At 48.4% G+C, this 24,300-nt stretch overlaps 1 protein-coding gene and 1 long non-coding RNA gene across 2 annotated transcripts in view; both read right to left on the bottom strand.

Annotated features, from left to right (window-relative positions):
- Positions 1-2,504: 2,504 nt before the first annotated feature.
- On the bottom strand, positions 2,505-7,289 carry LOC133765474 (uncharacterized). Its single transcript, XR_009866596.1, has 3 exons — positions 7,251-7,289; positions 4,816-4,853; positions 2,505-2,763 (listed from the first exon to the last, which is right to left on the bottom strand). It is a non-coding gene; the product is annotated as an uncharacterized LOC133765474 (long non-coding RNA).
- Positions 7,290-9,023: 1,734 nt separating this feature from the next.
- LOC133765216 (rho GTPase-activating protein 20-like) overlaps positions 9,024-24,300 on the bottom strand; it is a 134,362-nt gene continuing 119,085 nt past the window's right edge. Inside the window, exon 17 of the mRNA XM_062198877.1 lies at positions 9,024-9,079. Coding sequence (XP_062054861.1) covers positions 9,024-9,079 — 56 coding nt within the window. The remainder of the gene's footprint in view (positions 9,080-24,300) is intronic.

The raw sequence follows: 24,300 nt of genomic DNA, 5'->3' as shown, positions 1-24,300 counted from the left end.
TCTACATCTCCTACACTACCTCCTACAAATTAAATGTTCTGTAAGGAATGGAACTTATACTTCAGAGAATAATGATAATGAGAAACTTTGCATCTTATATTTTCTTTCTGGATTTGGCTGAAACCACAGGATATGAAGAGCTGCCTGTACATTTTAGTGGGCATTAAGCAGACTATAACTACCACAAAACATGATCATTTACCACAGAATTTAAAATTTTCCAGAGAATACTGAAAGCACCAGTGTAATTCCTGGTAGTGGAGAAAATATAGAAGCCAAGGCCTAGTGGGTCCAAGTGTTTATCTAAAATAGGGAATAATCAGATGGAGCTGCAATATAGGAAAACTTTATGAAATTTGTGTAAGAAAAGATTTCCAGTCTCCTCCCCCGGTATATGGCTATGTAGCGATCAAAGGAAGTTGAGAAATACACAGTTGTCTTCTGGCCCCCGAGTGACTCAGTGAGACCAGAAGAACTACCCAACTGAGCTGGGCCTCCCTCAAAGCCATAATCATGTACAAATGACTATCGAAGCCAAGAAGTCATGGCGTAATTCTTTAGGTGAACAAAGATAGAAGTGGACAGATCACTGGGTATGTCTTCTATATACTAAGCAAAGTAATGAGCTCTGCGTGTGAGAAAAAGATTTCACATCATTCACTGGATTTACAGATTCACTGATATGGGCCATCAGTAGAATATGTTTAAAACAATAGAGATTTACAACGAGAGACCGGAGCCTGGATCAAGGTGCAGCTATTTTAGAGTAGGCCTCCATCTTGTAACTCAGGCCTGAACCCTAAGCCAAAAGCTCCTGAAAAGAGGACAATAAACTTCCCTTGCGATAAACTCCCCTAGCAACAGCCAATCAGCAGATAGCAGGGAAATACCTAAAGTTCCAGGTGTCTTTTCAGGCAGTTAAGGTGCTTGATAACATCCCGAAACCCTGCAGTTTGCCACATACACCCTAGCAGCTCAGGCCCTATACTTTAGCCAATCATTTTAAAAAGCATCAACCCCAAAGCCAACTTACCACCTTTACTAGGTCCATTCCCGCTGCTGGATGCACTAAATCAGAGAGAGAATTTATGGTGATTTAAGAATATTTCAGATGATTTTGCTTACAAAATTGTTGATGTAGTTCAGATGGTCTTAAAATTTCCCTTGAGTTCTGGAATGTGATTTGTATATTGAAGGTTTATGAGCATCATTCAAAGGACTGTGTTACTGAATTTTTCTTAAGTGACTTCTCATTGATGAAAATATGATAGGAATTAAAATCTAGAAGACATATATGGAAAGATGCTATGATTCACGTTTTGCTCTGGACATAGTATAATGCCAAATTTTCCTACATAACAAATTAGTGGAGTTTGATCATGGCATTCTACAGTCAGGTAACTGAGCTTACTCTTTTTTTAAAAGTGAGTGGGAACTGAGAATCACTTATTTTCTTTATGCCTTCAAGTTATAATATTTAATTATTAATGTATGATTTTCTGAAGATTCTTATAAAAGTAATATATGGTATAATGAACATCATCTTCAGGATATCCAGAATATTGAAAATAGTTATTTGTCCAGGAGGCATAAACCATTTCATAAATGGTATAAAAACATAAATGTCAAAATAGGAAAAAAATTTAAAATTACAAAACAAAAAATAAAAAGATAAAAAAAGAACAAAAGCCCCTCAAAATGAAAAATGAGAACATAAAACTCAAAAAAACATAGGGACTGGCACTGTGACGCAATGGGTTAGCACCCTGGCCTGAAGTGCCAGCATCCCAAATGGGCACCAGTTCAAGACCTGGCTGCTCCACTTTTGATCTGGCTCTCCACTATGGCCTGGGAAAGCAGTAGAAGATGGCCCAAGTGCTTGGGCCCCTGCACCTGCGTGGGAGACACAGGAAAAGCTCCTGGCTCCTGGCTTCAGATCAGCACAGCTCCGGCCATTGCAGCCAATTGGGGAGCAAACCACCAGATGGAAGAACTCTCTCTCTGCTTCCCCTCTCTTTGTGTAACTCTGACTTTCAAGTAAATAAATAAATCTTTACAAACCTCAAAAAAATAAAGGTAGAATTAAAATGTGATTTAGTATGGACACAATTTTAAATCCATTCAAAGGATTTTATGGTATGCATCTTCATCAAATTTTAATGAGATTTTAGAATATGAGCTTTCATGAACTTTCTGTGACTTCATGATGAAAAAATGTATGAAAATGCTACCATGAAGAAAATTATGTGTGGGTTTAAATTTTTTGTGCCAGTATCAGCTCATATTTCATTCTGTTTTTATATATTTCACTGTATCCTTAAATACTGATTTTATAGTAACTGTTGCATGTCCCTTTGAACAATGGAATTGGAAATTAAAGACTGAAATGGGTTGAGCTGAAATTTTGGAATCAGATCATTATATATTCCTTTTTGAATAAGATTGCGAAGTGTGAAGTGTACAACATGATTTCCGCACAGTCAGAAAACATGACTCCTTTGAAGTCAGTTACGAGCCAATTTGTTTATTTCTGGACAGAAAGAAATATCTGTCAATTTTTTTTCTAAAAACACTCTTAGCTGCACGTTAGAGTGTAGGAAAATTAGTGATGTTCAGCTGTGAATGTGCTACCATTGAATTAAGTAAAATGATACATTTCAGAGAGTTGGGCGGCCCCCTACTAGATGTGAGTTTTGCAGCTCTGCTTTATAGGGTCGATTACTGTTGTTCCAAAGCACCAGATATGAAGAGATGGTTCCATTTCTGTTGAAATAAAAAGTGAAATAATATTCTCAGATTCTGGAGATATCCTAATTCCTGATTAAAGAACTGCCCCTAAAGATTTCACCTAAGACATGAGGTAAACATCATTAAACCAAGAAAAGACACACACGAGAAGGAACTGATAATACATGTCTCCAGGTTATGAACCAAACTTCACCCTGTAAAAAAATTGCCTTTTCCCAATAATAACCTAGGTTTGCAGAGTGCTTGCTGGTACTACTGTGGAGAAGTTAAGAGGAAGCCCTAAGAAATCATGCCAATGGAGCTCTTGAGTAACTGAGTGGACAGAGGACACAGCTGTGCCCTGGAATCCTCTTCCAATGCAGGATTCCAGTCAATTGCCATACTTGACATGGGGTCAGATTCCAGGAGTGGCATTATTTATTTCACTGAAGATAAAACCTAAGTTTTCTTAGGACATATTCATAAAGTAAACTCAGTATGAGAGAGAGAGTGGCAAAAAAAGTACTTTAAAGCCAAGTGTCACACACTCATAAAGGAGTATTTTCATGAGGTTTCTGAGACTTCATGCAGACAATTTAAGGAAAATATGTGTTAGGAAAAACCATAGATATTATACTTTCTGAACCCAACAAATCCCTACTCTTCATTTTTAGAAGATTCACCTTTATCTTTGAATGCTCTTTGTGTACAAAGCATTGGAATTAACCCCTGATAATGCAAAAGAATAAGGGCAGGTAAACTGAAAGGACCTGGTAGCTTGGAAAGTGTCCATTGGCCGGCGCCGTGGCTCAATAGGCTAATCCTCGGCCCTGTGGCGCCGGCACACCGGGTTCTAGTCCCTGTCGGGGCACCATATTCTGGCCCAGTTGCCCTCTTCCAGGCCTGCTCTCTGCTATGCCCCGCGAGTGCAGTGGAGGATGGTCCAAGTGTTTAGGCCCTGCACCTGCATGGGAGACCAGGAGAAGCACCTGGCTCCTGGCTTCGGATCAGCGCAATGTGCCGGCTGTGGTGGCCATTGGAGGGTAAATGGCAAAAGGAAGACCTTTCTCTCTGTCTCTCTCTCTCACTGTCCACTCTGCCTGTCAAAAAAAAAAAAAAGAAAAAGAAAAAGAAAGTGTCCATTGTTGTAGGTGCCTCTTGGGCAATTCTCTACACAGGAATTCCATCCATTCTTGGACAGAAACTGAATGTGTCAAGCAAAAATAGAAAACTTGTGCAAGCAGTGCTTACTGTGAGGTTAAATGAAGTGCATGGGGAAAAAAATCCTAAGGAGTCATGGTAACTGTGCTCTTCTGTAACTCAGAAGTCAGAGGACAGTGCACTGGGTGGGCCCATACCAAGCTCAGGCTTGGCATCCTCTCCTGCTGGAGAATTCGCTCAGTCATTATACTGGACACTGGTCTGGTCTGCAGTAGCAGGGTAATTTGTTCTGCTGAAGAAACACCAGGGAGCAGGAAAAATAATGTTAGGTGAGAGCATGATACACTCATGGTGTGGAGTTCAGGAGGTTTCTGAGACAGCTTAGAGATAAGCTTATGAAAAGATACCATTGATGAGCAAATTGACACCTAGAGTAATTGTTCTTTTGGACCAAAACAACTTCCTGTTGTACCTTGATTCTTATATTTTAGTTTTTGTCTTTGAATACCAAATTGTGTTGCAGCATTAGAACTACATTTAATGAAGGATAAGAAAAAAATGAAACAAACTTGTAGCTTGGAAAATGTGAATTCAGTGTTGTGCTTCAAACAAGTGTGAGGAAAACATGAAGACTATGTAGTCTTAGTTTATGGGCCTCATGGGCAATTCTCTACCAAGGAACTTCACCCACCAGGGGAAGAAACTGAAGATATTTCAAGCAAAGTTTAAAACAAACATTTTGAAATAGTAGTCCTTAGTCTTACGTTAAGTAAAATACAGAGAAAAGAAAAGAAAATCTTAAGGAGAAGAGATCCTAACTCAGCTTTCCAGCCACTTGGAATGCAGAGGACAGAGGACATAGGTGGGCCCATCTAGGCTCAGGCGTGGCATCCTGTGCCATTTCGAGATTTTGGCCATTCACCCTACCTGGTATTGTGTCAACAGCAGCGGTAGCATTACAGCACCTGCAGAATGACAAACAAAAGTTGTCAAGATATTTCAGACAACAGACCCATCTCAACATCTGATGGCAGCAAAATAAATTTGAAATCCAAGAAAATTGGCTCCTATTGTGGACTTGAATGAGTTTTCTGATACATCATTAAAATCAGTTTCTTAAAATATGGATAATGAAAAAGCCCATAGTTTAACAATTTTAGAACAAAATTCTTGTTTAAATTCATTCTTAGGTTTTTTTTTCCCCTTTTATCCTTGACTATTATTTGTATCTTAACAATCACAACTACTCTTTCAGAAGACAAAAAGATTTATGATAAAAATCAAAGGTCTGGTAACTTGGAAAGTGCCCATTTGGTGTTTCTCTAGGAGTCAAGGATAGAATAGGAGGAATAAAAAAATGGAGTAGATGAGGTGAATTGCTCCACGGGAAATTCCCTGGCAAGGAACTCCATGCTTCCTGCACAGGATCTGAAGAGTCCAAGCCAAGTTAGAAAACTTCTACAAACATTTCTGCACAATAGTTCTTAGTGTAAAGTTAAAAGATTTGTCCAGAAAGATAAAATACTGGTGCTTTGGCACAGTAGGTTAATCCTCCACCTGCAGTGCCAGCATCTCATATAGGTACCGGTTCTAGTCGCAGTTGCTTCTCTTCTGGTCCAGCTCTCCACCATGGCCTGGGAAAGCAGTAGAAGTTGGCCCAAGTGCTCCAGCCCCTGCACCCATGTGGAAGGCCTGGAAGAAGCTCTTGTCTGCTGTCTTTGGACCGGTGCAACTCTGGCTATTGTGGTCATTTGGGGAGTGAACCAGCAGATGGAAGACCTTTCTCTGTCTCTCTCTCACTGTCTGTAATTCTACCTCGCAAATAAATAAATTTTAAAAATCTTTAAAAGAAATAGAGAAAACCCTAAGGAATCAGGCCAGCTATACTCATAATAAGTAAGAAAAAGAGGAGAGAAAACATCAGTAGGCCCACTGCAAGGTTAGGCCTGGTATCCTCTCCCCGTGGAAGATTTTTGTCAGTCACCATATTTGACACCGAATGGGATTCCCCTGGAGTGTCATTCATTCCATTGCAGAAAAAACTAAAGCTGTCTTAAAATATTTTCATAAGACAGACTCATCTCAGTATCAGATAGTAATAACAAACTACTTTAAATACCAGCATCCTACACTTACAATGGGGATTTTCATGAGGTTTCTGAGACTTCATGTAGAAAGGCTAAGGAAAATATATGTTCTGGATTCATTTTTAGGTGTCTTATTTTTACCTTTGAACACTATTTGTGTAGAAAGCACTGAAATTACCCTGCATTATGGCAAAGGCATAAGGAGATACTGATACTATCTGGTAACATGAAAAGTGTCCATGCAGCGTGCAACTTTGAGACAACAATAGAATAACAATGCAAAACACTTTTCTGATTTTAGGTGCCTCTTGGGCAATTCTCTACCCAGGAATTCCGTCCATTCTTCATGCACAGAAACTGAAGATGTCAAACAACATTAGAAAACATGTGCAAGCATTCTAGAAAGCTTAGTTCATACTGTGAGGTGAAATGAAGTTTATCGGGAAAAAATATCCTAAGGAATCATGTCAACTGTGCTCTCCAGTAACTCAGAAGACAGAGTACAGTAGACACGGGTGGTCCCATAGAAGGTCAGACTTCTCATCTTCTACCACTGGAGGATTTTGGTCAGTGAATATACATGACACTGTTCTGGTTTGGAGTGGTGGGAGAAATTTCTTATGTTGAAGAAAAACCAGGGGTTGTCTTAGTATATTTGAAGACAACATATTCATTTCAACATGGAGCAACAGTAAAAGAAAAAATATACTGAAACATAATGCACCCATGATGTGGACTTCATGAGACTTCTAAGAGGTAAGTTTATGTAAATACAATGGATGAGAACTTGATGCACAGGTTTAACAATTTGGGGGAGCAAAACAAGTCCTAATGCTAACTTCCTTCTTACATTGTTTAATTTTTGTCTTTGAATACATTGTGTACTGACCGCTACACTACCCCTTGGTAAAGCCAAAGGAAAAGGATGGAAAAAAATGAAAGAAACTGGCAAGTTGGAAAATTCCCACTCAGTGTACTCCAGCAAACAAATGATAGAAAAACATGAAGCAAAACACTAGTCTTAGTTTAGATACCTCAATGACAATTCTCTACTAAAGTATTCCTTCCTGTGAGGAAACTAAGGTTTTCAAGCAAAGTGAGAAAACTCAAACAGATATTTTTGAAAAGTAGCCCCTAGTGTTAGGTTAAAGGAAGTGCATAGAAATGAAGAAAAATACTAAGGACTGACACTAACTCAGCTCTTTAGTAACTCAGAATGCAGAGGACAGAAGGCTTCAGCTGCCATTGCAAAATGTTTTTACTCGGTCATCATACCTTACACTGGTGCACACTCCAGGGTAGCATTAAATCACCTGTGGAAGGTAAATCAAAAGTTTTCTTAGGATATTTGCAGAATGCAATCATTTTATCAACTGACAACAGGAAAACATTATTTGAACCCATAGAAATATATGCTCATAATGTGGATTTTCATGAGTTTTCTGACACAAGAGAAACATAGGTTTATAAAGAGAGGTACAATGAGAAAGTGGCTCATAGATTTAATGATTCAGCAACAAAAATGCCAATTTCAAATATATCCTTAGATTCCTTATTTCTATCCTTAAATATCATTTGTGACTTAACAATTGCAAACACCCCTCAATAAAGAAAAAGCCAGGTATAGACAAAAGGAAAGGATACGGTAACTTGGAAAGTGCCCATTCCGTGTTCTGCTGGGAGCCACACAGAGAACAACATGAAACAAAAGCTTTGCCTTAGATTAGAGCCCTCAAGGACAATCTCTGCTGAGCAATTCCATCCTTCCTGGATAACAACTGAAGAGACCAAGTCAAGTTAGTGGTCACATGAATATTTTGAAAATGGATTCTTTGTGTAAACTTAAAGAAACTGTATGGAAGTAAGAAGAAATCCTAAGGAAATACACCAAAGTGCTTTTCAGTAACTAAGAAGATAAAGTGCAAAAGGAAAGTGTGGTTCCACTCTAGATTTGGGCTGAAGATCATGGTCAGTCACACACCTTGACACTGATTGGATTTCCATTGTGGTGTTACTTATTCTGTTGATGAAAAGAACTAAGGCTGTCTAATGGTGTTTTCAGAAAACAGGCCCATATCAATATGCACATGGTTTAAAATAAATTATTTTACACCCCACCATGTTTAATTCATAATGATGATTGTCATGAACTTTATGGTACCCCCAAAAGAGAAGTAAAGGAAAACGCATGAGAACAAAACAGAGGCCGGCGCCGCAGCTCAATAGGCTAATCCTCCGCCTTGCGGCGCCGGCACACCGGGTTCTAGTCCCGGTCGGGGCACCAATCCTGTCCCGGTTGCCCCTCTTCCAGGCCAGCTCTCTGCTGTGGCCAGGGAGTGCAGTGGAGGATGGCCCAAGTGCTTGGGCCCTGCACCCCATGGGAGACCAGGAGAAGCACCTGGCTCCTGCCATCGGATCAGCGCGGTGCGCCGGCCACAGCGCGCCTACCGCGGTGGCCATTGGAGGGTGAACCAACGGCAAAAGGAAGACCTTTCTCTCTGTCTCTTTCTCTCGCTGTCCACTCTGCCTGTCAAAAAAAAAAAAAAAGAGAACAAAACAGATAGATAGGAGAGTTGTTTTGAAAAATACAATTCTTATTTTAAATTTCTTCAAGATTTTTTTTTGTATTTGAACAGCAGCTGAGAACAAAGCATCAGATGACCTTAGGATATAGCAAAGGGTAAAGATAGAAAATCCCAAAGTTTCTGGTAACTTGCAAAGTGCCCATAGAATGTGCAACTGTGGCCAGTGAGAGAAGATGTGCTTCCACATGATGGTCTTGTACAGGTGTCACATGGGCAAATCTCTATCGAGGAAATACATCCTTCCGTGGCAGAAACTAAAGGTTTCAGGAACATTAAGAAAACATAGCCAAACATTCTGGGAAAAGTAGCTCTCAGCATTAGCCTGAAAGCATGGTAGCCATATTGAAGAGGAGTTCTCAGAACTTATGCCACATGAAATTTTCAGCATCTCATAGATCAGAAGACATAAAACATATGGACCCCTACTGAGCTGAGGCATGGTATCATTTGCCACTGAAAGGCTCTAGTCAGTCACCATGCCTGATTCTGGGTCTGACTCCAGTGAGACTATCATACTTCCTGTGGAAGAAAAAACAAAAGTTGCCTAAGTAGATTTTCAGATGCAGATCCAACTCCATGTCAGAAAGCAGGAACACAAGTGATCTCCAACCCAAACAACACATTCTCATAATGTGGATGTTCACAAGTTTTCTGAGACATAATAAGGCTAAGTCTATAAAAATTCAAATTAGGAGAAAATGGGGAGATGTTGTCATGTTTTGAGAGAAAAACAACTGGCAAGTTGAAAATCATTCTTAGAGGTTTGTTTATGTCCTTGGCAATCATGTGAGTTTAAAGAATTTCCCTTCCACTTGGAGAAAATGAGACAACAGTCACAGATGAAAAGAAAGGATCCAGTTGTCGGGGCTAGTGGCCCTGGCCCGACATGAGATGCAGCAGGCTGACGCTGTCCCTTATCTAATCCTGTTTCCTGTACTTTTGTTCTGTAGGCACAAGATTTTTCATCCCACATTCCTGCAGGCAGGATGTGACTTCTGATGAAGGTTTATGATGTTCTTTGCTCTATCTGCAGAGCTTGTACCCTGATCTTTGCTACCTTGTAAACTTGTTTCGTTCCTGTGCTATGCATGATTGCACACAATGAATGTTATCTGTATGGGGCCTGGGGTATATACCCTTGTGTTTCTTGGTGCTCGTGGCTAGAGACTGAAGGGTTTCCTTAGGGAGACTGCCTCCAGTCCCTCATCGCCGGGCCCCCTACTTTGGCTTGGAACGCGACGAGGCAATAAACGTGGTGATGAATTGACTGACTGCTGCGTGTCTCCATGTGGTTTGTCGGGTGGCCTCCGACATCCAGTAATTCAGAAAGTGCTCTCTCCATGTCCCAGTGGGAGCCACGAAAGAACAATATGATGCACAACCCGATTCAGGATCCAGGATCCCTCCCCCAAATCGGAGCTGCAGCGGGCGGGGAGCAGCCATCTTGTTTGTTTACATATGGGCTTAAAGGAGAACTGCCTCTGCCTCCACACGAACCTTCGGAGGTGGGGCCCAAAGGTGGAGTGGAGGGACACTGCACTCCTTGCGCAGGGGCAGGCAGCGAGGGAGGGCAGCTCATAGCCCTGACACCAGTCTACTCAAGTTTCCAGAAAGAAAAAAAAATTAAATAGCACCCACAGGAAGAGGGCAGGATCCAGGGGGATGCACTGAAGGATCGAAAACGCAAGGATCCTTAGGAGCCGCCCCACCCACAATCAGAGCTGCAGCAGGCAGAGTGCAGCCATCCTGTTTGTTTACATTCGGGCTTAAAGGAGGCTGGCCTCTGCTTCGGAGGAGGAAGCAGCAGGGGCAGAGTCCAAAGGTGGTCTGGAGCTACTTGACACTCCTCACGCAGGAGGTGCAGTGAGAGTGGCTGACCAACGAACCCCAGGCACAGACACATAAGGGCGAACATAGGAACAAGGAAACCAGCCCCCAAGGGGCAGAGATTGGCACCTGAAAGCCCTGACACCAGCCCACACAAGTTACAAAAAATAAATAAATAAGCAAAACATAAATAAGCAAACTCTAGAAGCAGAGCAGCCTGCTTACACTGGATATTGGTACAGACTCAGCAGCCCACAGCAGAGGGAAATCAACCTGAAAAACCACCCAGACGGAATGCCAAAAAACAAAACAAAAACCCACAACAAGAAGATAGAAGAACACATAAACTTGCCAATGGAGCAGGCTAAACCAACCATAACAGAGGCTGAAGAAGAAGAATTTTAAACCATGCCAGAAAAAGAATTCAGAAAATTAATAATAAGATTACTTAGAAATAATGAGAAACAGTGTCGAGAGTGGAATGAAAAACAAGCCCAAGGATTAGAGATCCTAAAGAGAAGCCAGAATGAAATACTGGAAATGAAAAACTCAATTGACCATATAAAAACACCGTGGATTCCCCCGGAAATCAAACAGATGAAATAGAAGACCGAATATCAGAATTCGAAGACAAACTTCCAGAAATAATACAGTCAGTTCAAACGCAGGAAGAAGAAATGAAAAAATTAAAAAAATATGGTCGGAGACCTACAAGATTCAATCAAACGGTGTAATGTTCAGTTAATAGGAGTCCCTGAGGGGGTGGAAAGAGAGAATGGATTGGAAGGTGTTTTCAATGAAATAACATCAGAAAACTTCAAACAAAGGCAACTGGATAACAACAGGCAAATTCAAAGATAGCCAGGACTCCAAACAGGGTAGACCAGAAGAGAAATTCACCATGACACATTGTGGCAACACTCAGCTCAGTGACACACAAAGAACAAATCCTAAAATGTGCCAGAGAAAAACGACAGATCACATTCAGGGGTAAGTTAATCAGACTCACCCCAGACTTCTCATCACAAACACTACAGGCAAGGAGACAATGGCATGATATATTTCAAGTTTTAAAAGACAAACAATGCCAACCTAGAATACTATACCCTGCAAAGCTATCATTTATGAATGAAGGGGAAATAAAGATCTTCCAAGACAAACAGAAACTGAAAGGATTTGTAACCATGCATCCAGCCCTACAACACTTGCTCAAAGATGTGCTGCACACAGAAATACAAAAACAAGAACTTCACTACCAAAAAAAGCGAATGTAGAGTAACCTACACACAAAGTTCAAAATACATAAACAGCTCCTTTAGGAAACATGAATGAGAAAAGACAGTACTTAACAGTAATCACACTGAATGTGAATGGTCTTAATTCTACTACCAAAAGACATAGACTAGCTGATTGGATCAAGAAAGAGAATCCATCTATATGCTGCCTTCAGGAGACACACCTTATCAGCAAAGATGCACGCAGACTGAAAGTGAAAGGATGGAAAAAGATACTCCAAGCTAACAGAAATCAAAAAAGAGCTGGAGTGGCCATCCTGATATCAGACAAAATAGACTTGAACATAAAAACTATTAAAAGAGACAGAGAAGGGCACTATATAATGATTAAAGGATCTACCCAACAGGAAGACATTACTATTATAAATGCATACGCACCTAATAACAGGGTGCCTGGCTACCTGAAAGAATTACTAAAGGATTTAAAGGGAGATATAGATTCAAATACAATAGTAACAGGGGACTTCAACACCCCACTCTCACCAATGGACAGATCAAACAGATGGATAGACCAATGGAACAGAATAGAAACACCGGAGATCAATCCAAACATCTATTACCAACTCATATTTGACAAAGGACCTAAAACCAACCCCTGGAACAAGGACAGCCTCTTCAACAAATGGTGATTGGAAAACTGGATGTCCACATGTCGAAGTATGAAGCAAGACCCCTACCTTGCACCTTATACAAAAATCCACTCAACATGGATCAAAGAACTAGAGATGCGCCACAACACCATAAAACTAATTGAGAGCATAGGGGAAACCCTTCAAGATATTGGAACAGGCAAAGAATTCCTGGAGAAGACCCCAGAGGCACGGGTAATCAAAGATAAAATAAACAAATGGGATTACCTCAAATTGAAGAGTTTCTTTACAGCAAAGGAAACAGTCAAGAAAGTGAAGAGGCAACCGACAGAATGGGAGACATTATTTGCAAACTACACAACAGATAAAGGATTAACAACTAGAATCTATAAAATGATCAAAAAAACACCACAAAATCAAAACAAACAACCCAATAAAAAATGGGCCAAGGTCCTTAACAGACATTTTTCAAAAGAGGAAATCCAAATGGCCAACAGGCACATGAAAAAATGTTCAGGATCCCTAGCCATCAGGGAAATGCAGATCAAAACCACAATGAGGTTTCACCTCACCCCGGTTAGATTGGCTTACATACAGAAATCAACCAACAACAGATGCTGGCGAGGATGTAGGGGAAAAGGGACACTAATCCACTGTTGGTGGGAATGCAAACTGGTAAAGCCACTATGGAAGACAGTTTGGAGAGTCCTCAGGAACCTGAATATAGCACTACACATGACCCAGCCATCCCACTCCTTGGAATTTACCCAAATGGAATTAAAGGGGAGAAAAAAGAGCCATTTGCACCTCAATATTTGTTGCAGCTCAATTCACAATAGCTAAGACATGGAATCAACCTAAATGTCCATCAACGGATGACTGGATAAAGAAACTATGGGATATGTACTCTATGGAACACTATACAGCAGTAAAAAAACAATGAAATCCGGGCATTCACAACAAAATGGAGGAAGCTGGAAAACATCATGCTGAGTGAAATAAGCCAGTCCAAAAGGGACAAATATCATATGTTCTCCCTGATCGATGGCAACTGAACGAGTATCTAAAATGATACCCATTGAAGTGAAATGGACACTATGAGAAACAATGACATGATCAGCCCTTGCCTAGACTATTGAGGAACAACTTACTATTTTATTCCTTTTAGTATTTTTGTTGTTGTTATTGTTGTTGCTCTGTTTGTTCTACATACGACCACTGGTTGAACTCTGTAATCAATACACAATCATTCTTAGGCATTTAAAATTAACAGAAAAGTGATCTCTATTACATAGGAGTGGGAATAAGAGAGGGAGGCGATATATAGGTTGGCACATGCTCACTCGGACTTACCTCCAATGGTGGCACTAGAAATGCGCCAGGGGATTTCAACTCAGTCTTACCAAGGAGGCAGGTACCAATGCCAGTGCACTTGGTAAAGTGATAAGTATAAATACACAACCGATCCAAAAGATAGGGTATATGTCGAAGAGATCTCACAAATAAGACCAGTGTAAGCAAATAATGAAGGATAGAATTAAAAGGCAAAGAATGATCCTGCGGGGGAAGCAGGACACACAGCAGACTCATAGAATGGCAAACGCCCAAAACAGCACTCCTGCCTCAGAATCAACCCTTGGGACATTCGAATCTGGCTAAAAGGTCCATGAGAGTCTCACAGGCATGGAAAGCCATGACACGGTGGCAAAAATAATCTAAATGAAAGATCCTGGTGAACAAGACCCCAGCAGAAGGAGCAGGCCATCAAGGAGAGAGGCGCTTTTCTCTGAAGGGAGGAAGGAACCTCCACTGTGATACGGCCTTGACTAAACAAGTTCAGAGTTGGTGAACTCAAGGGGCTTCCATAGCCTAGACAGCTCACTGCAAGATTCTCGGGTGATTGCTGATGTCATAAATAAGTGCCAATTGTTAAATCAACAACGGGAGTCACTGGGTACATGCTCCCCATGTAGGATCTCTGTCCTTAATGTGTTTTACTATGAAACTTATAAACAACACTACTAGTCGAACAATACCCTATACCTTGTGCAGTTGTGTGAGGGCAGCCTGTTGAAATCCTTGCTTAGTATATATACTAAGTTGATCTTCAGTGTATGAAGGTAATTGAAAATGAAACTCAATGAAGGGCAGGATGGGAGAGGGAGTGGGAGAGGAGAGGGCCGTGGGAGGGAGGGAGGTTGGGGGGGAAGCCACAACACTACAATTTCTCTTTGTAAATTCACATTTATTAAATAAAAAAATTCAAAAAAAAGAATAATATGATGCACAACCCACTGTCCCTAGTACAGGAGCCACATGGATAACTCCATCAAGGAATCTGGTCCCTCCTGGACAGCAACTGAAGACTTAAATTCACATGACAAAGTCATGCAAATATTTAGGCAAGTTTATCCTTCATGGAGGGCTCCAGAAATGTAGATACGATGCGACAAGCTACTAAACAACCATGCCAACTCTTCAGTAAAGCAACAGAGTACAAATGACATGTCTGACAAATGCCAAGCTCAGGCATGCCCTTCTCTTTGCATGGAGGATTTGGGCCAGGTATATGTGTGGAAATGGTTAGGATTTCCCTGTTGGTTAGATTGATTCTGATGCAGATATACCTAAAATTGTCTTAGGATAGGTTGAGAAAACACATTCGACCTGCTATTACAAGCAAATCAATGATTTGACATCCGAGCAAATGGTACTCAAAATCAACACTTTCTGGAGGTTTCTGAGACATCATAAACTAACAATCAACTACATATCAGAAGTACCAAATGCAAAGATAGAATACTACAAGGAAAAAAGTGTATGGCACGTGGTGGTATAGAACTTGTGTACCAAGCATTGCAGTGACCATAAACAGCTGCAAAAGCATAAGGAGAGAGAAACTGAACATCTTTGTAATCTTGGAAAGTGCATATTGAGTGTGCACCTGTGAGGCCAGTGTAGAGCCACAGGAAGCAAACTGGCTATCTCAGTAAATGTGCCCCAAGAGCAATGTTGTACCTAGGAACTCTATCCTTCCAGGACAGAAAATCAAAGGTTTCCAGCAACCTAAGAAACACAAAGGAAAAATTGAAAAAGTAACCCCTAGTGTTCAGAGAAAGGATCAGCAGAGAATATCAAAGGAACTTGTAAGGCATTCTGATATGTGAGCACATCAAGTGCTCAAGAGAACAGAGGTCAGAACAGAAGTGTACCCAAAGGGAGACTGGTGCTAGCAGCATTGGACACAGTTTGGGTTTGATCAGTTATCATACCATCCTAAATGTCAGATTCCCATGTAATCATCAGGTCTTTGGGCAAGGGAAAGAAAATAAGTCCTCGGTGATTTTTCAGACAGTATACCCATTTCCACATCAGAGAGGAATAAAATCAATATCTCTGAAACACAGAGATGAACACACTCACAATGGATATTCCTGACAATTCTGACTCATGATCCCGTACAGGGAAACATGCATTATGGGAAATGGCTCATGGATTTCAAACAGCTGGAGTAAAATCATTTCCTGTGCTCCACTCATTCTTAAAGGTTTTCTTTCTGTCCAAGGACATATCTTGATACTCCTAATTGCAAAGACAATTCCAGACATCCAAAGAATAGAGAAAGATGTAATGAGAGATCTGGTAACGTACAAATGGGACAAATGGTGTCTACTTGGGAGACAAGTAAAGTCACAGGTAGTCCAAAAGTGTTTTTTAGTTTGGCATCATCTCAGACGATATCTGAAAAAATTTCTACTATATTTACAAATGTTCGAATGGGGAAAACAGGAATGGAACGACATGCAAATGTAGGTGCAGGTTGGCTCCACTGCACACTGCAGCATTAGGTTCAGCGAAAAAACTTGACACTTGATTAGGGTTCTGCTATTATATCATCCATGGAAGGATCCAGGCATACTGAATTGAGTGACTGAGAAGACAGATTCCATTCAGCATTAGTATAGAATAACAAAAAATAATTTCCTAACTAAACAGTAAGGAAGAAAAACTAAAAGGCTCGGAGAACATTCAAAAATGCCGAGTCATTATGCAGCAGTGTTCAGCCAATGATAGGATTCATGAGGACAAATGGCAGTCAGGGAGGACACGACTTGCACACGAGCACCTCTACACTGAAGAAATGCATCTATATTGAGCAAAAGTATGAAGATTCCAAAACAGGTTGAAAACACAGACACGTTGTCAGAATAATTAGACACTTAGCAATAACATTCCACCACAAAAATGTCACATCAAAAGGAACAAAACCAGTAACTCTAAAGCACAAACCACACATGAGCCAAAGAGACTGCTCATAAGTTCAACTGAGGGCGCTACAAGTTTGGGGACAACCTTGTGTAACAAGATTAGAGAAACCACAGCACCTACAAAGAAACAGAAAAAAACAGAAAATCTTGGATTCACAGAAAGAGGACACTGAGAAAAATCTCCTAAATCATGGCAAATTACAGGAAACAAAATACATATTAGAGTGCAAAGACAAAATGGTCACGGAGAGAGACTGTGCCACTAAGGGACAGAAACAAAAAAAAAAGAAAACATTTAAGAAAGGTTAGGAAAAGCGAAGCAAAAGAGATTCAAAAAGCACTTTTAAACAAGTTCAAACACTGATAGACAAAATGAAAAATACATGAAAGCAAAAGACAAGGGAATCTTAGGACACAGGACAACTTCTAGGAAAAAATAATCACTAGGAGACAGCTTCCCGACCAAGAGGGAATAGGAAAGCCCTCATTCTCACTCCAGGAGCTCTGGCAACTCAGCACGGGCGTGTGCCTACGCAACAAAAAATCCCACCGAAGGGAAACTGAAGGCAGGCACCAGGGCCGGGCCGGGGAGGGGCCGGGGCAAGGACATCTCAGGAGAAGCAGAGGCCCAGAGGACCATCCTTGCGGAGCGCGGCGTGCCCGCGCCTAAGTCCCCTGCGCACACTGGGCCACCAGGGGCAGTGGGGCACTCCACGCCAGGTCCTGGGAGCCATCTGCACTCGCAGCCTGCGTGGCAACTCAAGGCATGCTGGTGGGACTGCTGCACCGGACGGGGCCATGGCAGGAGCAGACGTGGGGAACAGGAAGCATAGCCCCCTCCTGGACGGGTTAGGAGACCCCAGCGGGGAGAAACGGACGCCTTGCACACAGGCCCAGGCAGCGTGCAGCCAAGCTGAGAACCCGGGAGCACACACGGCCCCGTGTCGGAGCACCCGACTCGCACCGCGGCCCCTCTCTCTGCCAGGAAGCACATCCTTCCTGGCAGAGAGCCGAGGATGCCACCGCAGCTCCAGAGCACTGGCCAGGGGTTCGGGACCAGGAGTCGCTGGGCGACCGCTTCCCGGTCCCGGAGGGACTAGGAAAGCCCCCTCCTCGCTCCAGGAGCTCCGGCAACCCCGCGGGCACCCAGGGGCAGAGGACACAAGACGCCCGGGCCCCTACCGTGGTCGGGCTCGGTGCAAACGTCGGGCGCATCCGTGCGCGAAGGCGGCACGTCCGGAAGAGGTTCCCGGGTGCCGGGCTCCGCCGTGTCTGCGGAAGAAGAGAGAGAGTACATAGCATACTTGGCCTGAGTTGAGTGAGGGTCTTTTCAGACAACACACCTGCCTCCGCCTAGAAGATCAGGCAGAAAAGGTTCTCCCAGCCCCACATCTCCCCTCGCCTAACGTGGGTACCTAGGTCAGTAAGGAGAAGCACGGGCGTGTGCCTACGCAACAAAAACTCCCACCGAAGGGAAACTGAAGGCAGGCACCAGGGCCGGGCCGGGGAGGGGCCGGGGCAAGGACATCTCAGGAGAAGCAGAGGCCCAGAGGACCATCCTTGCGGAGCGCGGCGTGCCCGCGCCTAAGTCCCCTGCGCACACTGGGCCACCAGGGGCAGTGGGGCACTCCACGCCAGGTCCCGGGAGCCTTCTGCACTCGCAGCCTGCGTGGCAACTCAAGGCATGCTGGTGGGACTGCTGCACCGGACGGGGCCATGGCAGGAGCAGACGTGGGGAACAGGAAGCATAGCCCCCTCCCGGACGGGTTAGGAGACCCCAGCGGGGAGAAACGGACGCCTTGCACACAGGCCCAGGCAGCGTGCAGCCAAGCTGAGAACCCGGGAGCACACACGGCCCCGTGTCGGAGCACCCGACTCGCACCGCGGCCCCTCTCTCTGCCAGGAAGCACATCCTTCCTGGCAGAGAGCCGAGGATGCCACCGCAGCTCCAGAGCACTGGCCAGGGGTTCGGGACCAGGAGTCGCTGGGCGACCGCTTCCCGGTCCCGGAGGGACTAGGAAAGCCCCCTCCTCGCTCCAGGAGCTCCGGCAACCCCGCGGGCACCCAGGGGCAGAGGACACAAGACGCCCGGGCCCCTACCGTGGTCGGGCTCGGTGCAAACGTCGGGCGCATCCGTGCGCGAAGGCGGCACGTCCGGGAGAGGTTCCCGGGTGCCGGGCTCCGCCGTGTCTGCGGAAGAAGAGAGAGAGTACATAGCATACTTGGCCTGAGTTGAGTGAGGGTCTTTTCAGACAACACACCTGCCTCCGCCTAGAAGATCAGGCAGAAAAGGTTCTCCCAGCCCCACATCTCCCCTCGCCTAACGTGGGTACCTAGGTCAGTAAGGAGAAGCACGGGCGTGTGCCTACGCAACAAAAAATCCCACCGAAGGGAAACTGAAGGCAGGCACCAGGGCCGGGCCGGGGAGGGGCCGGGGCAAGGACATCTCAGGAGAAGCAGAGGCCCAGAGGACCATCCTTGCGGAGCGCGGTGTGCCCGCGCCTAAGTCCCCTGCGCACACTGGGCCACCAGGGGCAGTGGGGCACTCCACGCCAGGTCCCGGGAGCCTTCTGCACTCGCAGCCTGCGTGGCAACTCAAGGCATGCTGGTGGGACTGCTGCACCGGACGGGGCCATGGCAGGAGCAGACGTGGGGAACAGGAAGCATAGCCCCCTCCCGGACGGGTTAGGAGACCCCAGCGGGGAGAAACGGACGCCTTGCACACAGGCCCAGGCAGCGTGCAGCCAAGCTGAGAACCCGGGAGCACACACGGCCCCGTGTCGGAGCACCCGACTCGCACCGCGGCCCCTCTCTCTGCCAGGAAGCACATCCTTCCTGGCAGAGAGCCGAGGATGCCACCGCAGCTCCAGAGCACTGGCCAGGGGTTCGGGACCAGGAGTCGCTGGGCGACCGCTTCCCGGTCCCGGAGGGACTAGGAAAGCCCCCTTCTCGCTCCAGGAGCTCCGGCAACCCCGCGGGCACCCAGGGGCAGAGGACACAAGATGCCCGGGCCCCTACCGTGGTCGGGCTCGGTGCAAACGTCGGGCGCATCCGTGCGCGAAGGCGGCACGTCCGGGAGAGGTTCCCGGGTGCCGGGCTCCGCCGTGTCTGCGGAAGAAGAGAGAGAGTACATAGCATACTTGGCCTGAGTTGAGTGAGGGTCTTTTCAGACAACACACCTGCCTCCGCCTAGAAGATCAGGCAGAAAAGGTTCTCCCAGCCCCACATCTCCCCTCGCCTAACGTGGGTACCTAGGTCAGTAAGGAGAAGCACGGGCGTGTGCCTACGCAACAAAAACTCCCACCGAAGGGAAACTGAAGGCAGGCACCAGGGCCGGGCCGGGGAGGGGCCGGGGCAAGGACATCTCAGGAGAAGCAGAGGCCCAGAGGACCATCCTTGCGGAGCGCGGCGTGCCCGCGCCTAAGTCCCCTGCGCACACTGGGCCACCAGGGGCAGTGGGGCACTCCACGCCAGGTCCCGGGAGCCTTCTGCACTCGCAGCCTGCGTGGCAACTCAAGGCATGCTGGTGGGACTGCTGCACCGGACGGGGCCATGGCAGGAGCAGACGTGGGGAACAGGAAGCATAGCCCCCTCCCGGACGGGTTAGGAGACCCCAGCGGGGAGAAACGGACGCCTTGCACACAGGCCCAGGCAGCGTGCAGCCAAGCTGAGAACCCGGGAGCACACACGGCCCCGTGTCAGAGCACCCGACTCGCACCGCGGCCCCTCTCTCTGCCAGGAAGCACATCCTTCCTGGCAGAGAGCCGAGGATGCCACCGCAGCTCCAGAGCACTGGCCAGGGGTTCGGGACCAGGAGTCGCTGGGCGACCGCTTCCCGGTCCCGGAGGGACTAGGAAAGCCCCCTCCTCGCTCCAGGAGCTCCGGCAACCCCGCGGGCACCCAGGGGCAGAGGACACAAGACGCCCGGGCCCCTACCGTGGTCGGGCTCGGTGCAAACGTCGGGCGCATCCGTGCGCGAAGGCGGCACGTCCGGGAGAGGTTCCCGGGTGCCGGGCTCCGCCGTGTCTGCGGAAGAAGAGAGAGAGTACATAGCATACTTGGCCTGAGTTGAGTGAGGGTCTTTTCAGACAACACACCTGCCTCCGCCTAGAAGATCAGGCAGAAAAGGTTCTCCCAGCCCCACATCTCCCCTCGCCTAACGTGGGTACCTAGGTCAGTAAGGAGAAGCACGGGCGTGTGCCTACGCAACAAAAAATCCCACCGAAGGGAAACTGAAGGCAGGCACCAGGGCCGGGCCGGGGAGGGGCCGGGGCAAGGACATCTCAGGAGAAGCAGAGGCCCAGAGGACCATCCTTGCGGAGCGCGGCGTGCCCGCGCCTAAGTCCCCTGCGCACACTGGGCCACCAGGGGCAGTGGGGCACTCCACGCCAGGTCCCGGGAGCCTTCTGCACTCGCAGCCTGCGTGGCAACTCAAGGCATGCTGGTGGGACTGCTGCACCGGACGGGGCCATGGCAGGAGCAGACGTGGGGAACAGGAAGCATAGCCCCCTCCCGGACGGGTTAGGAGACCCCAGCGGGGAGAAACGGACGCCTTGCACACAGGCCCAGGCAGCGTGCAGCCAAGCTGAGAACCCGGGAGCACACACGGCCCCGTGTCGGAGCACCCGACTCGCACCGCGGCCCCTCTCTCTGCCAGGAAGCACATCCTTCCTGGCAGAGAGCCGAGGATGCCACTGCAGCTCCAGAGCACTGGCCAGGGGTTCGGGACCAGGAGTCGCTGGGCGACCGCTTCCCGGTCCCGGAGGGACTAGGAAAGCCCCCTTCTCGCTCCAGGAGCTCCGGCAACCCCGCGGGCACCCAGGGGCAGAGGACACAAGACGCCCGGGCCCCTACCGTGGTCGGGCTCGGTGCAAACGTCGGGCGCATCCGTGCGCGAAGGCGGCACGTCCGGGAGAGGTTCCCGGGTGCCGGGCTCCGCCGTGTCTGCGGAAGAAGAGAGAGAGTACATAGCATACTTGGCCTGAGTTGAGTGAGGGTCTTTTCAGACAACACACCTGCCTCCGCCTAGAAGATCAGGCAGAAAAGGTTCTCCCAGCCCCACATCTCCCCTCGCCTAACGTGGGTACCTAGGTCAGTAAGGAGAAGCACGGGCGTGTGCCTACGCAACAAAAAATCCCACCGAAGGGAAACTGAAGGCAGGCACCAGGGCCGGGCCGGGGAGGGGCCGGGGCAAGGACATCTCAGGAGAAGCAGAGGCCCAGAGGACCATCCTTGCGGAGCGCGGCGTGCCCGCGCCTAAGTCCCCTGCGCACACTGGGCCACCAGGGGCAGTGGGGCACTCCACGCCAGGTCCCGGGAGCCTTCTGCACTCGCAGCCTGCGTGGCAACTCAAGGCATGCTGGTGGGACTGCTGCACCGGACGGGGCCATGGCAGGAGCAGACGTGGGGAACAGGAAGCATAGCCCCCTCCCGGACGGGTTAGGAGACCCCAGCGGGGAGAAACGGACGCCTTGCACACAGGCCCAGGCAGCGTGCAGCCAAGCTGAGAACCCGGGAGCACACACGGCCCCGTGTCGGAGCACCCGACTCGCACCGCGGCCCCTCTCTCTGCCAGGAAGCACATCCTTCCTGGCAGAGAGCCGAGGATGCCACCGCAGCTCCAGAGCACTGGCCAGGGGTTCGGGACCAGGAGTCGCTGGGCGACCGCTTCCCGGTCCCGGAGGGACTAGGAAAGCCCCCTCCTCGCTCCAGGAGCTCCGGCAACCCCGCGGGCACCCAGGGGCAGAGGACACAAGACGCCCGGGCCCCTACCGTGGTCGGGCTCGGTGCAAACGTCGGGCGCATCCGTGCGCGAAGGCGGCACGTCCGGGAGAGGTTCCCGGGTGCCGGGCTCCGCCGTGTCTGCGGAAGAAGAGAGAGAGTACATAGCATACTTGGCCTGAGTTGAGTGAGGGTCTTTTCAGACAACACACCTGCCTCCGCCTAGAAGATCAGGCAGAAAAGGTTCTCCCAGCCCCACATCTCCCCTCGCCTAACGTGGGTACCTAGGTCAGTAAGGAGAAGCACGGGCGTGTGCCTACGCAACAAAAAATCCCACCGAAGGGAAACTGAAGGCAGGCACCAGGGCCGGGCCGGGGAGGGGCCGGGGCAAGGACATCTCAGGAGAAGCAGAGGCCCAGAGGACCATCCTTGCGGAGCGCGGCGTGCCCGCGCCTAAGTCCCCTGCGCACACTGGGCCACCAGGGGCAGTGGGGCACTCCACGCCAGGTCCCGGGAGCCTTCTGCACTCGCAGCCTGCGTGGCAACTCAAGGCATGCTGGTGGGACTGCTGCACCGGACGGGGCCATGGCAGGAGCAGACGTGGGGAACAGGAAGCATAGCCCCCTCCCGGACGGGTTAGGAGACCCCAGCGGGGAGAAACGGACGCCTTGCACACAGGCCCAGGCAGCGTGCAGCCAAGCTGAGAACCCGGGAGCACACACGGCCCCGTGTCGGAGCACCCGACTCGCACCGCGGCCCCTCTCTCTGCCAGGAAGCACATCCTTCCTGGCAGAGAGCCGAGGATGCCACCGCAGCTCCAGAGCACTGGCCAGGGGTTCGGGACCAGGAGTCGCTGGGCGACCGCTTCCCGGTCCCGGAGGGACTAGGAAAGCCCCCTTCTCGCTCCAGGAGCTCCGGCAACCCCGCGGGCACCCAGGGGCAGAGGACACAAGATGCCCGGGCCCCTACCGTGGTCGGGCTCGGTGCAAACGTCGGGCGCATCCGTGCGCGAAGGCGGCACGTCCGGGAGAGGTTCCCGGGTGCCGGGCTCCGCCGTGTCTGCGGAAGAAGAGAGAGAGTACATAGCATACTTGGCCTGAGTTGAGTGAGGGTCTTTTCAGACAACACACCTGCCTCCGCCTAGAAGATCAGGCAGAAAAGGTTCTCCCAGCCCCACATCTCCCCTCGCCTAACGTGGGTACCTAGGTCAGTAAGGAGAAGCACGGGCGTGTGCCTACGCAACAAAAAATCCCACCGAAGGGAAACTGAAGGCAGGCACCAGGGCCGGGCCGGGGAGGGGCCGGGGCAAGGACATCTCAGGAGAAGCAGAGGCCCAGAGGACCATCCTTGCGGAGCGCGGCGTGCCCGCGCCTAAGTCCCCTGCGCACACTGGGCCACCAGGGGCAGTGGGGCACTCCACGCCAGGTCCCGGGAGCCTTCTGCACTCGCAGCCTGCGTGGCAACTCAAGGCATGCTGGTGGGACTGCTGCACCGGACGGGGCCATGGCAGGAGCAGACGTGGGGAACAGGAAGCATAGCCCCCTCCCGGACGGGTTAGGAGACCCCAGCGGGGAGAAACGGACGCCTTGCACACAGGCCCAGGCAGCGTGCAGCCAAGCTGAGAACCCGGGAGCACACACGGCCCCGTGTCGGAGCACCCGACTCGCACCGCGGCCCCTCTCTCTGCCAGGAAGCACATCCTTCCTGGCAGAGAGCCGAGGATGCCACCGCAGCTCCAGAGCACTGGCCAGGGGTTCGGGACCAGGAGTCGCTGGGCGACCGCTTCCCGGTCCCGGAGGGACTAGGAAAGCCCCCTCCTCGCTCCAGGAGCTCCGGCAACCCCGCGGGCACCCAGGGGCAGAGGACACAAGACGCCCGGGCCCCTACCGTGGTCGGGCTCGGTGCAAACGTCGGGCGCATCCGTGCGCGAAGGCGGCACGTCCGGGAGAGGTTCCCGGGTGCCGGGCTCCGCCGTGTCTGCGGAAGAAGAGAGAGAGTACATAGCATACTTGGCCTGAGTTGAGTGAGGGTCTTTTCAG

The sequence above is a fragment of the Lepus europaeus genome, chromosome 8 (assembly GCF_033115175.1).
Source record: "Lepus europaeus isolate LE1 chromosome 8, mLepTim1.pri, whole genome shotgun sequence".
NCBI lineage: Eukaryota > Metazoa > Chordata > Mammalia > Lagomorpha > Leporidae > Lepus > Lepus europaeus.
The sequence above is the reverse complement of the archived record's forward strand: the minus strand, read 5'-3'. Positions and strand labels throughout refer to the sequence as shown.